The sequence below is a fragment of the Zonotrichia albicollis genome, chromosome 4 (genome assembly GCF_047830755.1).
Source record: "Zonotrichia albicollis isolate bZonAlb1 chromosome 4, bZonAlb1.hap1, whole genome shotgun sequence".
NCBI lineage: Eukaryota > Metazoa > Chordata > Aves > Passeriformes > Passerellidae > Zonotrichia > Zonotrichia albicollis.
The window spans coordinates 14191430-14212023 of record NC_133822.1 but is presented as its reverse complement, the minus strand read 5'-3'; the positions used below and the strand labels follow the sequence as shown (position 1 = coordinate 14212023).

At 38.8% G+C, this 20594-nt stretch overlaps 1 protein-coding gene across 3 annotated transcripts in view; it reads right to left on the bottom strand.

The window, feature by feature from the left end:
• Positions 1 to 20594, bottom strand: part of KMT2E (lysine methyltransferase 2E (inactive)) — a 58519-nt gene that overhangs the window by 33555 nt on the left and 4370 nt on the right. For 2 of the 3 annotated variants that reach the window (XM_026790856.2, XM_014264087.3), the window contains exons 2-4: positions 16093 to 16149; positions 6705 to 6889; positions 21 to 132 (exon numbers count right to left, since the gene is read on the bottom strand). In XM_026790856.2, coding sequence (XP_026646657.2) covers positions 21 to 132; positions 6705 to 6775 — 183 coding nt within the window. In that variant the 5' untranslated portion in view covers positions 6776 to 6889; positions 16093 to 16149. The remainder of the gene's footprint in view (positions 1 to 20; positions 133 to 6704; positions 6890 to 16092; positions 16150 to 20594) is intronic. The other variant, XM_074538850.1, reaches the window with a different exon arrangement.

The window sequence follows — 20594 nt, the reverse complement described above, 5'->3', positions numbered from 1 at the left end:
ATACTTTGCACAAAACTTACTGCATAGGGCAAACCAATGTAACTGTGTGAATGCGAGCCGCTGGTATACAACTGGTGTGGATAACTGTTCGATTTTTCAACTACCACAGGGCTAGCTTCTACAGATTCTGGTCTGCAAGGCAAAAGACAGAAGAACAACAAATGCAATTACTATGTAATTTATATGAATAAACGGGAGGTACCTGCTGCACAACTTCTAATTAACTCCTGCTGATTGTGTTAAAGCAGTATGGGGCAGTAACAAACTCCAAGCCCCGGCGGCCGCTCACTGACGGTAGCGAAGCTGCCGAAGGGAATTCAGCCCGAGCCCCACCGAGCCCTGCAGCGACACCCAGCGGCACTGAGGGGGCACCGCCGCGCCGGCCGCTCCTACGAGCACACGGCTAACTAGGGCTAATCAGCTAAACAAGGCAGCTTCTATTCATTTATCTCTAGAGAGAAAGAAAAAGCTGGTAATTTGCAAGACAAGGTTTTGTATCAAAGGCAGTGCCTTCTCCAATATACAAACTGTGGCTTATATGCACTAAACCGCAATACAAAACAAGAAAGATAAAGGAATAGTAGAACAGGAAGATCTATTTGAGCACAAAAAAAATACATCTTCACGGCCTTTCTTGAGCAGTTGTTCATGTGTGCATGACTGAGATAACTTGCAGTATTTTCACTGCACCATATGATTTAATAACACCAAGAGAAATGAATCCAGGTTACTAATGCGGGTTTCTTTTAAACAAAACAAAAGGCACCACAAAATATCAACATTTAGAACTGAAGTGAACTTGATTCACATTACAAATCAGGTCTGGTTCAGTTTTCTAATTTTATTTTTGTTATGTGTGAATTCTATTGCCTGTCACATATCTTACTAATTCCTTGAGCTGATTTTTAAAACAAACTTGGTGTTTCTGAATCTTAAATTAAAACAGATACTGATGGGGTTTTTTCTTACACATTAATAGACTTTTTTGCTGTGCCATGAAGCAATACTAGTCGGTTTTAAAAGGACACCAGAAACCTACATTTGTTACTTTTTGGAAAAAATATAATTAATCATTAACTTTCTGAACAAAATGTGGTATTTTCACATCTCTGAAAGTGTCCTACTAATGGGTTTGGTGGCCCATTTCTTCTTAAGAGCTTTTTCCCATGTGAGGTTAATACCCTAATGATAAAATTGTTTAAGAAGAAACTAGGTAAAAGCACTTCTGGGGGGAGGGCTTTAGTTTCTACAGTCCGAAGGAAAAAAAAATTAAAAAGATTACTGTCTCCAACAGTCATCAGCTGCCTATTTTTTTGAGATAGTGAACAAACATGTGAGCACAAAAATCATGTGAAGTACTAACATTAAAAATACAACTTCTGACTAGCATAAGACAAACCAAATCTGACAGCACTTGTTCTTTGTTACCTCATAAATGCAGAAAAATCCTCAGTTACTCTCTTACACGCTTTCACAACTTGAAAATACAATCTTATTTGGAGTCTGTTACAATTAGCTTCTAGAAGCAGCTTAGAACTTAAGCTCATGACTAAAATAAAGACAAAAGATGAAAAAACTGTGCCTTTCCAACCAATTTGCTTTTACCTATTTACCAACATATTTGTGCAGTAATCACACATCTTTTCTGTGCTCCACCAGTAATCCCTGTGATGGCCCAGCCAACCAAAATGCCAGCGAATGAGGCATCAGGCACACATCCATCATGGCTATGGCAGAAATGAGCTTCTCCAGGAACAAGGATGTCCTGCCCACTGCACGGCCTCTACTGCTGTTCCTGAACGGGACAAGCAGCAGCACAGGCACTTTTATCCCCTCTGTGCTCAATGCTCAACCTAGGTCTTGCTGAAAAATACTCTGTTTTCAGAGCAGGAAGGCTTACTAAGGACAGGCAGGAGGGGATTCTGGTACAATCCACGCTGGATTAATTTAGGAGAGTTTCCTTCATTAAAAATAAGTATTACTATGACCTAAATACCAGCTACTTAAACACAGGAACATTCAGTGAAAGATACCAGAATGAAAGTGTCCTAAAAAGGAGGTTGTGTATTTCATCATCTGATTACAGAAGTCATCAAAAAGATAGTCCAGGTCCCTTTCAAGATCTGAGGCAAGACAATACACCCAACACCCTACATCCATTTTTTATTACTCCAGCCATTTATAAACCACTTAAGAGAACAAAATTTAATATTTACAGGCATAACAGTGGTGGGAAGCAAAAGTGTAAAGCTTCCAAAAACATTCATTTATCACCAACTGTTTTAACACTCATAAAACAGATTCAGAAAACAATGTTACTAAGAAAAAGGCACATCTTTACTTGAACAAGGAAAACCAGAAAAATGGTGGGAGCAAAGTCAGGTGATACAGAAAGGCAACTATTAAAAATTTTGGAGCACAATTAGCTTTCAGTAAAACCTTTTTTAAATGCTTACGCAGGCACAGACACTACTTTCAATCATAACAGATGCTCACTAGATCTCTGAATGTGACTGTTACTGTTCCATTTACCCACTGCAAATGGCTGGAACAAACCAAGAACTAAGGGAAGGAGCTCCAAGAGCATTCACTTAAACTAGAAATGAACCATCACAGATTTCTTTTACAGTCAACAGAAAAGTGACACAGATGCCATAAATCAGTACAGAATGAGCACACCATTCTTCAGAGAGCCACAGACAAAACCAACTCTGACAAACAGGTTACTGAATTCCTCATCATTCCTGGTTTTACCCACCATGTGCTTGACCTCAAACAGAAAAGATGCTCTCCATACACCTGTCTGTTCAAAGGTCAAAGCCTTCTTCTGAAACAGCATCTCAGAATTGTACAGCTTTGAGAAGAAATTCCTCTTGGTAAAATATTTCATTGTACAGATGATTAAAGCATGAGATGCTACCTCATTTAAAAATCAAGTTTTCGATTTTTTGGGCTCAAGCAGCAGGGCCCAAGCAGCCAGGCACTAACTCCTGCACTACAGACAAACACTCCTCATTTCACCACTGGCATTCTTACAGCCACCCCAGACAGCAAGGTTTCAGCAGGAAAACACGTAAGCATTCAGAGCCGTGAAAACACTGTAAGGCTTTCCTTGCTTGTATTTTGGACATCAGCCAATTCTGTCAGAGACTGAGGTACTAATTCTGTCAGTCCTCTGATCATGCCACATTTTTCAGCTTCACCTCAAACAACTGCTGTCTTACTGCATAACTAAAAGATATTTATTGTATTTTTGGTTTTCATCCAAACTACAATGCTTGTATTGCAACACAGTATATATGAAGCTTGATCAAAATGTTATTTCCTAAATAAATAAATATTACTGTGATAAACTGACCATGGTATTTTGCTAAAATATCATATATACTTGTTAAGCATTGTGGTCAGTAATTCAAAACTGTGAAAAATGTTCACAGTGAACAAAACAAAAAGCTTGGCACATCTTGGTCTGCAGTGATTTTAAGACATCCCTGTACCTTGAAAACAGAGATAAAGTATTTTCTAAAATCAGTTTAAAAAAGCAAAGATGTCCATATTAAAAAAAAAAAAAAGCCTTGAGAGAATTTTCATTTAGCAAGTGAATCACCTTCATGTTATGAGTCATTTCCTACCGCTCATTTCTAAAATGGAAACAAAATATTCTGCGTGTTGCCAGCAGATGGCATTAGTGAGAAACTAAAAGCAACACCCTAGAGCAGGTAATTTACAAAACCTCATCACTACACTTTTATAGTTAGTTAACCTGTATTAAGGAAATCAACCTGCAATGATTCAAAGGAAGCCAATTCGTCTCTAAAATGTCATCTCCCTCACTCCACTCCTTTTAAACACTGTTTTGCTTCTGACCATTTAGTAATAAATTAAGAAAAAAAAAAAGCACACAATTTTTGACTAATACCCAAAATACAGTCAGTTAGAATTTGGGGCCATCAACCACTTCCATAAATATACAGATATTCAAGCAGGAAACAAAATCTCACTAAAATGCTCACAGGCAGATGGGGTATCCAAGCTTTAGGCTGTGAGCTAAGCATACTACAAGTACTTCCTGAACATTTGTCTGAACTCCAAGTGCAACCTCTCAGCAACATCCATTTTCCACAATCCAGCTTGATGGGTCTAATTTTGAAGGAGTTTAGGTTTGTTTTCTGTTTGTATCAGCACACCTGAACAGCATCTAGCTGAAGGCCACCTCAGACAAAAGAATACAATATATTTTGTATGAGAAACAACATTTTCTATTTCAAGACACTTCATCTAACCAAAGACACGTGACAGCTAGACAACAAGAACCAAGGACTGCTTCTCTAGCAGGGAGTGGGTTCTGCTACCTGAGCACCTTCAGCAGGCCCTGCAAGTACAGGCTGGCCCGATCCTATCTGTAGGTAAGACTGCACCAGTGTTTTCTCCTGGATACTGAACTCAGCACAGTGATCTCTACACTGTGATTGGGAGGTTTATCATACAGGCCTTCTCCCTAAAAAACATGTATGGATATAAGCAGAAAAGCAGCACCATCAGTGGCATTTCCCAATGTATAGCTTATATTTACACTCTAAACTCCACAAGCACTCTCTGAAGCCAGGAAGCTTCATTTGTGAACCTTCAGAAATGGCTTGTTCTGCTTACAAGGACCTTACCACTAAGAAGTCACAAATCCCCATCTTTAGTAAGGTCATAAAGGCCAATTATGTGTGTTTTGACTACAATGACACAAAGATCTATCTGGAGACCCCACTTAAGTACATGTAACATAAACTATTTCACCCTATTTTTAAGATCCTTAAACCTCTTAGTAGGCTACTCCACACACAGCTATTTGCTACAATTATTAAAATACGTGGAACTATTCATCATATAAAATATCCCCTCCTTTAATAGGCTTATGCCTTGGTTCAAAACATCAGGAAAAATCTTTCAGCACTAGCAGACTGCACTACACAAAGAGCTTTTCCCTAAGCTGCTTCTGCTGCATAATCAAGTGTGCCACTCCCCCATTCTTGTGTTTGCTCATGCTTCAGCAACTGATGAAGCAATATCTGACCTGCCAGTCGCAGCAGAAAAATCCTAGCTCCTCCCTCCGGGGAAAACCCCAGAACTTGCTCACAGACCATCCAGGACAGTTACTAATACACCCCACATCCAGCATGCTGCCCTCTGCAACAAAATGCACAAGAACAAAGAGGAAGCCACACGGATTGTGATAGCAAGGGTTTACAACCGTGTAAGCTGGCAGATTAGGGACACACCTCTGTGTCACACTTCTTGTGACAGTGACACGGCTGTTAAATCAGCAGACACCAATCATGCAGCTGCACACATTTCAGTGTGAGTACGGCAGAGATGACAAGAATTAATCTAAGTGGTAACAGCCACTTAACATCTGAAGAAAAGCAGCTCCTAACTGGGTCGCTCTGCCACAGTATCAAGCAAATAACACACTGTGAACTCTATCTTGTTTATACTGACAACTAAATTTATTTATTTTCATTTCAGCATGACATGCTGTGTCTGCAAGGAATGTCAGCAACCTCAGGAATCATGACCTTCTCTAAACATAAAAGAAAAGCACAGGAAAAAAATGAAATGTGAATGCTTCACTACAGTTAAAAATTTTTCTGCACCAAGGTTAAGAGTATTTGTAATATGAAAAGATAAAACAACTTTTAAAAATTATTGTAACAAAAACTTTTGAATTGCAAATTCTTGGTTCTCTTCAAATAAATGGCACAAACCTAGAATAGCCTCATATATACCTGGAAGCACAGTAGAGAAACATCCCTTTAAAAAGCTGTTCTAGAGTTCACCTTAAACTTTCCTTCAAAGTTCGAAAGAAAAACCACCTGCTTCTTAAACATTCTGTGTGCTACACACAGAGAAAGGTTTGTTTGACAAGAAATGTACCCAGTCAGAGATGAACAATTCCTAAACCTTAGCCCATCAATACTGTACAGGAGACTAGGGGGAAAAAACAGAAAAGAACCACAACACAAAAAACCACACATGCACAACAACAGCTCCCCCCAACCCTAAAAAAAACCCCCACATGTCACTCTCCCCATCCTCCAAAACCCAGAAACTCACTACACTAAATATTTGGTGCAAAGTCAGAGTTTACTGAATGCAAGATTTCACTAGCTCTTTTGTAACCCTTTATACACAGTTAGTAAATCATTTTCTACTAGCTTTACAATTAGAAATAACTTTCTGAAGATCTGGTATTAGCATTTCAGCTAGGCCTTCATTTTAAGAAATGCTAATACCACATCTTCACACACTTGTCTTGATTACTACTACTTTCTTGCAGTTTAATGCACCAAATAATTTTATCTTTCTAACGTGCAAAATCAAAAAATTTTTTTACATGTAGTTAAAAAGGAAACTGAAATGGCAAAATATTTGAATGAGAAGTAAACCAAGCAGCATCTTTATTTGTCAGTCTGATAAGCAAGAAAAACATGCACCTGTAGGAACATTTAGCTTCTCTCCTTTGCTCCCCTAAAGTGGAAGAAACTGACATAAGGATAAAGTGACAGTTATTAATTTAAGTAATTAAAAATTCAACAAAACTAAGGAAATTCTTTAAGTTTTCTCCAACAGTATTCAAGAAATGGCCATGAAGGAAAAAGTAAAGTAATTAAAAATTAGGTAAGAGCACTTACAAATGATGTTCACATACTTACTCTGAGCCTGCAGCCATTTCCAAATAAGAAGTATCTGCTGTGTCAACCCCCAATGGGATCACTATGCTCATGACGTTCGTTTCTGATAAATTCGATTACTACGGAGTCCTATGCATTGGTATCCAAAACACTGGGGCATGCCAGCCACAGTGCTCATTGCAAACATCTAAGTGCATCCACAAACCCTGCCAAAAACAAAACACAACATGCACCACATTAAGTCAGTTCATTTCAAACCCAGGCAATTTTACATCATGTATTTTATTTTTAAAATTTGCCATTTATATCTGTCACAATTACTTTGCTAGTTGGATTTTACACAAGCAAAAGGAGAACATTCAATCTTCTCTAAAATTAACTGCAAATAAACCTCTTTAAAGAGTGTGATGGTCTTAATACCTGAACTTGAATATATTACAAATGGACAATCATTCAAATTTCTGGTTAAAAACCCCAGTACAATCAGGGAAGTGCCAGAGACTGGCCCTCTGCTGTCAAAGCTTAGCTGCTGTACCTTTCAATTGAAACCTAGTTAGAGAATTTGCAACTAAGTCTTAGCCAGCACTGTTCTCTTTTGTTTTGCACTTAAAAAGAAAACAAATGTCTTAACTGCCATGTAGTATTTTTAAAAAAACAAAATAATTCTAATAATTCACAATAACGATAGGTAACATTTTACATTTTAATAAATCACCACTAGAAGATATTGTGCCTGTTCAGTACCACTTTTGGAAGTGATTTTTTTAACGGAGTAAAATAAAAATAATCAGCAGTAGTTTTTAACTGCAGAGTAAACTACAATCTGCTTGACTCACACAAGTGAATGTAGGATCCAACCTGTATGCCAGCTACTACCAGTCCCCCACTTTCCTTACCACACAGGGCAGAACACCCAACCAAGTACAAGAGAAATGTGAACAGCTCTCAGCTATTCACAGATGAGTAAATTAATGCACTTTTACACACAAATACAGACCAGCTTTTACACGTGACTAGGTAATTTAAGTAAAGTAGCCCAGTACCTTCAGCAGTTACATAATGAATAATTGCAAACTGTCACCAAAATGTCAAAGTTGCAAGACCACAAACCACTTTGCAGTGAAGCACCTACTGTGCCTAATAAAGACACTCTTCTCAAACCACAAAATGTTGTATCTTAGCTGATGTCTACATGAGCACAATAATTTTGAGACCAATATATTTTCACAGAATCACAGAATGTGCTGAGTTTGAAGGAACCCACGAGCATCATCAAGGCCAGCCCCTGGCCATGCACAGCACCACTCCCAGGAGCCACCCCATGTGCCTGAGAGCATTGTCCCTCCCAACGCTTTTTGAGCTCTGTCGGGCTGGTGCTGGGAGCGCTGCCCTGGGGAGCCTGCTCAGAGCCCTTTCCATAGTGCTGAACCTAAACCTCCCCCAGCACAACTTCAGGCCGCTCCCTCAGGTCCTGTCACCACAGAGCAGAGATCAGGGTCTGCCCCTCCTCCTCCCCTCATGAGGGAGTTGTAACTGCAGTGAGGTCTCCTCCAGGCTGAACAGACCCACTGACCTCAGCCACTCCTTATACAGCTTCTCCTCAAGGTCCTTCACCACCTTTGGGCACTCTCTAATAGTTTAATGTCTTTTCTATGTCGAGGTACCCCAAACTGCCCCCAGCACTGGAGATGAGGCCACCCCAGAGCAGAGCAGGACAATCCCCTCCACTGCCCAGCTGGTGCTGCTGTGCCTGATGCCCCAGGACATGGGCGGCACTGCTGGCTCTGTTCAGAAGTCAGGACCAGGACCCCCCAGTCCCTTGCTGTGGCTGCTGCTCCCCAGCCTCTCATTCCCAGTCTGTCCATACATCCATGGCTGCCCCATTCCAGGTGTGGAATCCAGCACCTATCCTGGCTGAACCTCATTTCAACACGTTATTCTTGCCAAACACTACACTGACAAAAAGCACAAGCCCCAGTGAGAAATGGACTTCAGATAAACCCTGTGAATTAAATCTGAATTGTCTTCTTTTATTGACTAGGTCAGTGCCTTCAAGATGTCAAAGTGGCATGTACAAGACATCTCTAAAGTATGAGATGGCAGCAAGTCTTCATCTAACTTCCTAAATGTTTTAACACTAGTGAAGATTGGCAATTAATTTCAGAACATGCCAAGATGTCTGAAGTGCCTAAACCTACAGCTAATCCACTCTCCTTCTAGACAGCAAAAGGTGTGATTTGGTCCTATTACATGAGACACCAAATACAATGAGCTAGAAAGTCACTGGGCCAAGTAGCCATTGGAATATTTTGCTTTCCTCATTTAAATACTGAGCATTTTCTTACTAAATACCACAAGTAAAAAACTGCATCACCAGCTATGCAAAAAAAAATTAAGAAAAAATATATTACTGTCAAGAATAAGTAGCAAGAAAAATATGTTAAATCAAAAGCAGGTATAGACTATTTTCAATAGAAGGGCTGAAAAACCCATAAGCCCCTCTAACAGTTGAAGTGAGTACTCATTTTCCCACCACAAGGCTAACTCTACTCATAGGGCAGAACCCTGAATGGCTGTACCTACAACTTAAAGGAAGCAACAACTCACCATTTAGTCCCCATCTTCTAAAAAAGTAAAAAATTCATACAATAACTTTAAAGAAACCATGAATTTTCTAAATCCAGGTAAATCAGCTAGGCCAGGGTTAACTGGTGTTCCAGTACTCCCTGCAGTGTGACCAATGCTGCCAAATCATCAGCAGAATGGAGTTTTTACTTGATGCCTGTCATTAGGTAATTCTTAAAAAACAGCTTTAGTGGTTCAATGTAGGTCTAAAAGACATATTAGACACCACTGTCTGGGATCAAGATCCTCACTTAGAAAGGTGTTTCTTGCACTTAAACTTGATTTTGTTGGTGCTGTGTTTTTTCTTAAAACATTTTCTTTAAACACTTCTAACCAGTTAGAGCATCAGCTGTAAAACAGCACAGGCAAAAATGCCCTGGAGACTGAAGGAAGTGAGGAACACATTTACAAAGCTCTCTCATGGGCTGTGACATCTCCACACTTACATAAAACAACTGACACTACCCAATCATCACAGATTTGGTAAGCAGATCTTCTCTGTGTTGTCAGTGAACGTCACTTGAATCTGATAATCAAGTGATATTTGGGTTTTTTTTAAATGTAATGCAGAAAAAGAAGAGGCATGAATGTTTTATAGCTATGTATAGACTGAAAATCAATGGCTAATCCATGTCCCCATTCAGGACAAGGCAAATACACCACCATTCGAGCTAAAACCCAACAACAAAAGGGGGGACTCAACTAAAACCAACTTCCTGCCCTATGGCAAGTTATTCAAGTACAGTTTGTCAGAACTCAGGAAAAAATTCTAACCTGATCTACACTGAGTAAGGTCAGAAACTTGAGAAATCAAGATGTTTTTGCCTGAAGAGCATTACACATATGTTTCATCTGAAAGGAAGTGGAACATGATTGCAATACTCACTGGTTTTTACCACCTTCATCACACACACAGAACTCCCTAAAGCTTTTCCTCTGCCTACAGTTCAGTATGGAAGAATGAAGGCAGTCACTGGCTTGCAATACCTCCATGGCCAAGTTAATTCAAACAAACATTGCTCATTAATTATGAGTAGCCATCCTCAACAAATGCCTGTAATGAGAGTGGGGGGAGATCTAGGATAAATTAAAAACACTACACCCACTTATTAAACAAAACTGTGACCTTATATATAGGCCATCCAATTATGATCCCTACAGTGATGTTAAATTTGGAATGATGGAAAAGAATTATTTTCCACCATGTCAGAATCAGAAGCATTGCCATGACATACTAATATTCCCAGTATTTTTATAAGTTCAGAAAGAAAGCAACACAACCACTGGGGAATTTTATCTATGAAGAGATTGCTTATCCTTTGAAGCTTGGTATTTTAGATGAGTCATAAAATACTATCTGCTGTCATGATTTGGTACTTTCCAACTCCTGCAAGTATCCATCTATTTCAAGTAATTATTCTTTCAGAACTCTGACAAACTGTCATCCATGGCCTTTAAGAAGCTGCTTTCATAGGTACATTCATTTCCACAATTCACTGTTTAAGAAAGTCTTTCTTCAAGCAGTACATGAACTTGAAAGACAGGAAGACCACACTGGTTATTCCAGTTAATTTCAGGGTCACAGAGTTAAAAGCCACCATATAAAAACTGCTAGTCCAAAGTTCATTGATCAGCTCTTTACTGGGCAAAGTGGCTCATCTACTGTACCTTAATTAACAACAATTTTGTTATAGTCTACTCCATTAGTAACAGTACACTCTAAGCTCTGAAAGCATGTTGGCAATTTCTTAAATTCACCACATTTTCTCATAATCACCCTAGAGCTTTATTATAGGAGGAAAAAAATTCCCTTATTCAAATAAATTTTGCTTTTATTTAGTTGCAGTAAAAAAGTTTACCTTGCCCTAATAATAAAATGTTCTTCTTAAAACCCAGACAAATTTCTGGTTAAAACATTTATCTTGTGCAAGATCAACCTCTCCACACCCATCACACTTCACCATTCACTCATACAGATTTACCCTTCAAATGGCACTTTTCTTTGTCTCCAGAGAATACACAGGAGCTTTCTGACTCAACAGCTGCATCAAGTCTAAAAAACCTGAAGCTTCACCATATTTCTTATGATCCACTTTGTTCATGACACCAGGACCCTTTTTTGTATAAATTAATTGTACTCAAAAACCAGAAGCGTAAGTGCGCAATACATTCCAAAATATTAATCTCTGTGGCTTTGTACAGAGAACACAATTTATGCTTTAAAGAACAGGAAATAACTCATACATTATCCCTGAGGTATTCCACTAAAACAACATTATTCTGTGGTCTAGCAGAGACCACAGGTTTCCTTTCTCTCACGTCCTGCTAAGATCACTTGTCATCAGGAGAAGAAACTTAACTTTGCCACTGGTACCCAAAGGAGGAAAAAACCCCAAATACAGACAGCTCAACCCTGAACAAGGTAAGGGTGTGATCTCCTGAAATTCCATCAGTGTTAACCCTATGCTGTATGCCTAAGAATACTAAAGCTCTTGTCTAAATGCACATACAAAACTTTTCATAAAAACCAGGAAGAGATGGTGGCAACACCATTAACAATTTATTTGTCTTAAACATAAAAAGAATCCTAAAGAAACATTAATATATGAAGACAGCATTACTACTTATAATACTTACAGAAATATTATTATATTATGATGAGGGTGTCTAGTTTGTTGGGAGTTTTTTAACAATGTTTATGTCTAATACTACAAAAATCAAAGAGGAAAAAATAAAAATTAAAGCTGTTTCTGCTATTCTTCTTCATATCTGACAACTTTTTACAGACAGTTTCACTGTTTTTTGGTTTTTCCTTGTTTTTTCCTTCCCATGAACAATTCCCAGATTCTGTTGTCATGTGACAAATACAAAAAGTGTACAGAAGTTAGAAAAAATACATTTACTCTAGAAGAGAGGAAGAGATTCAAAGCAACTTGAAGCTTAACATTTGTTTTCTAATTTATAAAGGGATGTAAGTGGAACATGGAATTAAGCTTACAGTTAAATTATATCCTATCTCAAATATAAGAATTTTCCCACACACACAGAAGACTACACTAACTTAAGTACATGGATTGCTAGATCAGTTCAAGTTTCTCACATCACTAGGCATTACAAAAACACTAAATCTTTTCGTTCCTGTTTTTATGAATTTTATTTACATGTAAAGTTCTTCAATATTTTTCTCTGCAGTTATCACCCATCAACAATTACAAGATAAAAAAATAGTTATTAGATGGTTTAGACGTTTTAAGATTTGGGAGATTTCATCACAGAATGGCTCTGCAAAGCAAATCACCAGGATCTTCCTAAACACAGAGGTTTAAGGAGAAAAATCCAATTCTAATTAGCCCATAACCAGGCTCTTCCATTAGACACAACAGTGCTGGTTTAAGATAAACAATTATTTAGATTTTCTACTGATGCATACAACTTCACCATGAAGTCCTTAACTCATGTCACCACAGAACTATTTACAGACTAACCAAATTACCATGTCTATACTCTCTGCTTTCACAAGGTCTATATACAAAATCCACATAACCAGAGTTGAAGAAAACTTAATCAAAACCTTCTAAGCTATGTATATATGCCAACTCTTTCCTTAAAAGCAAAATTATGTAACTTGAAAAGTGTATTACAAAATACATCAAAGGTGAAAGCAGTCACTTTCCCGTATGTAGTAAATTGAGTCCCTGAAATGGCCAGGAATAATTGTCAGTCTCTCCCCCTCCAACATCTAAAAAGTGTCATTGTTTTCCCATTTACCCAGCAATGGACAGTTCACCTCGTGATTATAAGAGCTTATTTCCCCTCAACACAAGCACAGAAGAGGCTCCCTTTTGCTAAACCCCTTCCCTCACACCTTTAAATCCAGGCAAGAAATTAATAACCATTTCCTGGAGCTATATTAAGTATCACAATACACACAGTACATATGAAAGCTCATTTTCATGAGATGTGTATGAACCTTAAGGGAATCAGCTTGAAGCAACAAATGAAATTGCTGAAACAGTCAATTTTCCTCTCAAGCAATGACCAAGGAAGAAGAGTTACAAGATTTACAGATAAAAAATAAATCAATGTTAAAACACACAAACATGACAGTCTTAAGTTAAGCAAGACCTTTCAGTTTAACCAGCATGCAATGCTAACCTGGCTGTAACTTCAAATCAATGTGAATGAACCAAATCAATGTGAATGTACAAGTGTTGCACTCTTAATTTCCATCTGCTCCCAGTAGAAAATTCACACTACTGTGAGTCCAGGTTAGCTCCAAAGTTACAAAGGACCACTACAAAACTAATTATTGTTTCCCATATCAATAAGGCCTTTCAGGGAAGACGCAAAGATTTCCAAGATGTATTCCTGCTTTCAGACCTCTTCTGAATCCTGCATATCTTACTGGCACTTGTTTATACAAAGCCATCTCAGGTAAGAGGTGACCAAAAGTTAGCATTCTGTTTTATTGCATTTTATTACCTCAGCATGCATCTTCTATGCGTGAGCTGCATTTATTGAGAATGCAATCTAAACATTCTCCTCCTCCCTGCAATTACATCATGTGTGTACACACATTTTGCAATCATGAGCAAAAGCAATTCTTGTCATACTTTTCTTCACATTTACAGGCCCATCATTTAATGCATGCTCATGGGAACCACCCCTGACCACAAGAAATCCACAAGAAAGCTGACAGACCTATGCCCTGGCACAATCCATACAGCAGAAATCGAATTAAAAATGCAACTATCAATAGTTTGTCAGGCTCCACAAACACAGAGTGAAAACTCATGTCCTGAACTGTCACAAGGCCAACAGACTAAGCTTTACTACTTGGCTTTCCTACCTACAGGTTTTCCCCTCCTTTGGAATTTTTTTGTTTGTTTTTTTGTTTGGGAGGTATGTGCTGGGTTCTGTTTGTTTCTTGGGTTTGATTTTTAACTTTCTTTTTAATTGGAAAGGAATAAGAGGAAAGATTTAAAGAAGGTTTCATTAAATAAAACCATGCTTTTCTAAACTGCTGCTTTCTACTACTGCTCTGAGCATACAAGTCCAACAAGAAATGAGATTATTTTAAAATTAGCAAGAGACACTGGCATTTTAATGGCACACTCTAGGTACCATTCAAATAATGAACTCTACTGTGCACGTGTGTATATGTATATACTTGTATCAACACACAAATATGGCAAAAATAAGCAGCATATATACACATACCATAAAATAAATGTATAAAGTAATCAATATTTATTCATTGCTGTCTGTTTCTCAGGAGGTAACACACCTTTAATCAGACCTAGAAGCAGAATACATGAATAAATGACTAATCCTACATGCAAAGAAGTTTTCTCTGTTTCCCCGGCATGCTCCATAGCTGTACAGATTTCCTAAGAGATTAGAATGGATATCCAACTTCCAGATGTTACACCACTGCAGTAAGAACTGCACAGACTCAGAAACAACTGCAAGTCCAAATTCAGACCTTTGCTACTGTTTGCTGCTTTCTGTGGTAACCTAACAGATAACTTTGCTTACTTCTAATTTGTGCTGAAACAAAAAAAGGGGAGTAGGAAAAACAAGACACAGTAGGCACACTCAAATATACAAATTAAGACCAATTAATGACCAAGTCCTGCAAATCATATAGAAGAAACAACCTTTTCTAGAAGAAATCTGGTATTTGGAGTGTGTGCTCCAACATTCCCACTGATTTAATGTTCTCTATATCCCTCTCAGCAGTATCTTCTTCCTCCTCACAATATTAACTGCTTCTAGCCTCACTCACAAACCCCTCAGTATCCTTCAGGGTCACCTGCACACTGTCAGTACTCATGTCCATCCAGCCTTGCTCATGTACCCTGTCAGACAGACAAAAACCCAAAGCAGTACTTGCTGTGGCTGGTTTGAAGTCACACATGACAGATCATGGCTAAAATCATGATGCCTCTGTTTCTCACAGGACACTGCTCACAGCTGCCCCCACCTCCTCTTGGACTTTCAGAAAGCTTCAGAGAGCTCAAGGCTACCAAGCTCCCAGCCCTGTCACATTTCTGTTTTATCACATTATTATTGCTTGTACTGACACAGACCTACTTAATCATTAGACCAACTTATTTAAGAAACACTCTTACTACAACCAACTACAAAGTAAGACTCCTCCTCCAACTAAGCTTTTAAAATAGTGCCAATAAGCAAAATGTACCAGCACAGAATCACAGAATGGCCAGGGTTTGAAGTGACCTGAAAGATGATCCAGTTCCAACATCCCTGCCATAGGCAGGGACACCTCTCTGCTCCCAGGTTGCTCAGGGTCCCCATCCAGCCTGGGCTTCAACACTTCAGTGTGGGACATCCACAACTCCTCTGGGCAACCTGATTCAGCTTATGAACACCCTGAGACAAATGCAGGATTTTACATTCATTAAAGACCAGTCACATTTGGAATGACAGCCAAACTTCATGAATTGGTCAGACTTTAGTACCTAAAACAGGGAAATAAAAACCCCTGCCTCCTTCATGGTATCCAAGATGCATAAAAACTTGGAGTTTCCATCACATCACACGGTTTTCCTTGGTACACAGGTGACAGCTTCACCACACAGACCCCAGCCTGCACAAAGCAAGCCAGTCTGCCAGCTGGGCCACACCAAAGCTGCTTTCCATGGGACACAGGCTGTTTTCCTTTACTACAGGGCTGCTCTTGCTTACTGCTGGGAATGAAAGCAAGGTCTCTTCCTCAAATATTTATGCTAGTCCCTTAAACATGAAGGCTTGACCTTACCTCTTCTCTCTCTTCACTCCTTTTCTTCTCTCAGTGGAAGTTAGACAAAATAGGGGACTAGGAAGAGAAAAAGAATGAGTGGTAGAAAGGAAATAAAGGCAAAAGCAGTTACAGAGAGAATAAGGACTAGCTCATTGAAAAGGAATCGATAAAAGAAACAGTAAATAGAGATACACTAACACACACCACACTTACAGATTTTAGGTTTTCTATTTGCAGAATTCAACACCCAGGACTGAAAATTAACTGCCAATTGCTTGATGTCACTAAGTTTACTAAGCATCTGCTATACTTCTGAAAATAAATTACACAAGAAAGTCCTAGCCATTCAAAAACCATCAATTATTTGAGCTGGAGCCAAGGAACTGTAAAATAAAAAACAACTACAGCACATGAAAAGGTGAAAAATTATTTTTTTCATAGCAATATTGCATATTGCCTGGAGAAGTATATATTATCTACCTAACATTAGCCTGTTACAGTCTATCACTGAAAAATCTAAAATGCCTTTAAAGAAAAATTCAAAGGCTAGGAACATTAATAAAGTAGTTTCCCAGTAAAAATATCTTGGCTTTATGTCATTTTTTTGCATCAGCTATTTTACTGCAAATGAGTATTTCTCCATGCAGCACAAAATGATAAAAAGCTGTTGATTAAACTTAGACAAACTGCCTGTATGTGACTTAGCAATTACTCTCAACGAAAACATTTTATCTGTTATCTTACATTATTATTCTGACAAACATCCTAAAAAATAAAGGCTTTCTGCAAGTATATACAGTCCACATTCTGTAAGAATACCCAAATTCATGTCTACAACTGTATGGGCTAAGTCTATTTATTTTTTATTAAATACAACAGTATACCTCATGGCAATTCAGTCACCAGTACTCCTCCCAACAAGTACAGATTTTGGGGTGAAAAAACAGGTGGCTAAAAATAAATATTGGCATTGCCTTCAACAGTATAAATATTTTGTGGGCTTCATGATCCCAAATAAGCTAATGAATTTTTTCTATGCTGCTCAATAAGACTTGGGAGTCTACTGTAATTATTAGCTACCTACTACAGAAGAAGTAAATTCTTTTTATTTATTTCAAGTCCGACTTCAGCTAAGCATATTTTTGTTTTGATATGTCTTCACTTATGTAGATTTCAAACACTAGCTCCTCTTTTTTATCCCTGACACTTGATTTACCTACATAGCTCAGCAGTGGTTCTACTTTCACTCATGGAAGCAATTTGTAGACATTCACCTGACGGCTACACCTATGCCTAGGAATCAAAACAAAAGCAAGTCAAAGTCACATTCTTTCAAACACAAATTTCTAATTCTTTCTGGCAGTCAGAAGAAGTCCATTAACTACAGTTCAACCTGGACTATATATTTTCATAACAATTTGGCAGTATTTCAATGTTCTTTACAAAAACTTGGGGAGGATACTGGCAAGAAAACATGAGAGAACAGATGGAGGGACTATTTCATGTTCAAGGACACAGAAAAAATTACAGAAGTGTACAGTCAAAAGATCCTTCTGACTTTCAAGAAAACAAAACTGAATTTATTTTCAACTATTTACAATTATTTTGCAAAAGTGTATTATTTAAGAAATTTCCATTCCATGCATTTTAAGCTTCGTGTTTTCAATGGAGGCTTCAGTACATTTTTCTATTATAGTAACAGAGATATAAAATATCTGATTTTTAAATAAGCACAAAGAAATTCTGCCCTATGATGGAAGCTCAATAAACAGCTTGAATTTTCACTACTACTGCCACACAGAGGGGAACAAAAAGCAGTGTTGGCTTTTGTCTTTCAGCACAAAAGATATCACTGGAAAGTAAGCCAGGGAACAAGCATTTAAAAGAACCCCACAACACAGTCATTCATGAAAATCCTTCATAATATTAAAGATATTAAAGTTTCCCATCAAACATTCCTATCCTAAGCAAAAGGAAAAAACTCAGTGGAACCATTTGGTAAGGCATTTGAGGGAGGAACCTCACCCTTATCATCAGTAAAATAACTACTGTATTGTTTATGAATTATATATAAAGTATTCATGTTTCTTTCACAGTTCTAGAATGATAGGTTTGGAAACCAAAAGAGACATGTAATCACTCTGGACCTTCCTCAGAAGTTATATATAAGCTGCTGGAATTCTCAAATCTTCGGTTTAAGCAGAACTGACTAAAACCACTCCTTATTAGAAAATTTTCTTTAAAGCAATAGTTAAAGCAGGATTAACCATCTAGACTTGACTATCATGTTTTGTGATACAGTTTTCAACTCAGGCCCATTATAACCATTCTAATCAGAAGTTAGGCCCCTCTGTCTGCCCAAGGCAAGCTAATAGCATCACCAACAGTCAGAAAGTATCTCCAGTCCTATCAATTTAGAAGGGTTAAAAAGTAATGAACACCAAACAAATTGAAATATTCAGAACTCCTCAAGGTAAAAGACCCAAATCTACCATTCTACATAAAAGTTGAAGTCTTGAATGGCAAATACAGGCTATTAGTTCGATCAGTTTCTGTGAGTGATAAATAATCTTTAACTCTGAAATGGAGAGACACAAGAAGTGATGGATGGAGCATTTGGTGAATAAGGAACTGGCTGCATGGCTGCACTTGTACAAGCTGCAAAAGCTGTCAAGCTCGATGTCAGAGTGGAGACAAGTGCTGAGTGGCATGCCTCACAAACTGCTAGTGGGACCATGGCTGTTTAAAACCTTTGCTGGCGACATGGATTAAACACGTTCTCAGCAAGTCTGCCCAGGACACGAAGCTCTGAGGGGTGGCCAACATGCTGGAGGGGAGGGATGTCATCCAGAGGGACCCTGCCAGGCCTGAGTGACCCTCACAAAGCTCAGCAGAGCCAAGGGCACGGTGCTGCCCCTGTGCCCAGAAGCACAAGGGCAGGCTGGCCAGAGCATGGGTGGAGAAGGAGCCCTGAGGAGGACAGAGGCTGCCAGGGGCTGCTTTGTGAGCAGCCCCACACAACTCCCAGTGTGCACTCCCAGCTCACCAAGTCAGCCATGCCCTGGTTTGTGAGCAGCCCCACACAACTCCCAGTGTGCACTCCCAGCTCACCAAGTCAGCCATGCCCTGGGCTGCACCAAAGGCAGTGTGGGCAGCAGGTCAAGGGAGGTGACTCTGCCCCTCTACTCCACTCTCAAGTAATGCCACCTGCAGTTCTTTGTCAAGCTCTGGTGTCTGCAGCACTAGGAAGAAGTGGATCTGTTAGCACAGATCCAGAGGAGGTCACAGGGATAATCCACAGGCCTAAGCACCTCTCCTACAAAGGCTCAGAGAACAGGGGTTGTTCAGCCTGGAGAAGAGAAGGCTCCAAATGCCTCAATGAAACCCTTCAGTACCTAGAAGGGGCTCATAAAAAAGCGGGACAGTGACTTTTTACATGAGTAGACAGTAACAGGACAAGGGGGAACAGCTTTAAACTGGAAGATGAGAGATTTAGATGAGATGGTGGGAAGAAATCCCTCCCAGAGAGGCTGCTGAGGCACCAGAAGCACTGGTGCTGTGCAGGGAAGCAGCACATGTCCCTCTCCTGCAAGTTCAAGGGCACACCTGGATGAGCCTTTGAGCAGGCAGCTCTCGGGGAAGTGTCCCTGCCCACGGCACGGGCGCTGGAACAAAGTGCTTTTGAAGGTCCCTTCCAGCTCCACACCATTCTGTGATAAGCAGGCCAACAACAGATTATATGGCTTCTTTCTTGAGTTGCAATAGAAAGTACAATAATGTCATTAAAATTTAGTCTTATCATCTTGTCTTTGAACTTGAAGGCAATTTACTTTTGTGATGAAGATAGAAAAGTGAATGATTACCTAGATTATGATGGCATAAAACACAAAAAACACAACTACAAATGAGAATAAAATAAAAAAGCTTTCCTTAACCTGAGCCTACAATATGAAATTTTAGTACCTAAACTATCCAAGTGCTAATTTTAAGTTCTCAAACTAGGAAGAATACTATTTTGGAAGTGCCTGATTTGCAAAATTGCTGGTCCCTTTAAAGTCTCACTCAGGTTTTACAGCACTGGATCCCCATCTGAGCAGTGTATGAACTATCACATGAAACAGAGGCAGCACTCTGCTAATACAATATGCAAAAGTACCAAACATACCCTACTTGCACAGGATGCAATCTGGGTGCTACTGTGATATATTCTTCACATTCACTTTTCAAACACATAACTTGAATAGACACTAATTTACTGTAGTTCCTACCCATATTTTCATTTTGAAAAATAAAGATACAAAACCACTTAGGTCAGGCATATTAAAAAAATATACTCTGTGCAATAAAACTGTCTTCAAAGGTCTTACTAAAATTTTCTAACAACCAACACAGCTTAAATCCTGTTTCATTATGACATTAAGATTTGCAGAAGGAAATACATATAACAGCAGTATCTCCTAGCAAGTATTTGAAACCTTGAAAAGGTTTCTTTTAAGTACTTGTTTGTTATGCCTTAAAGG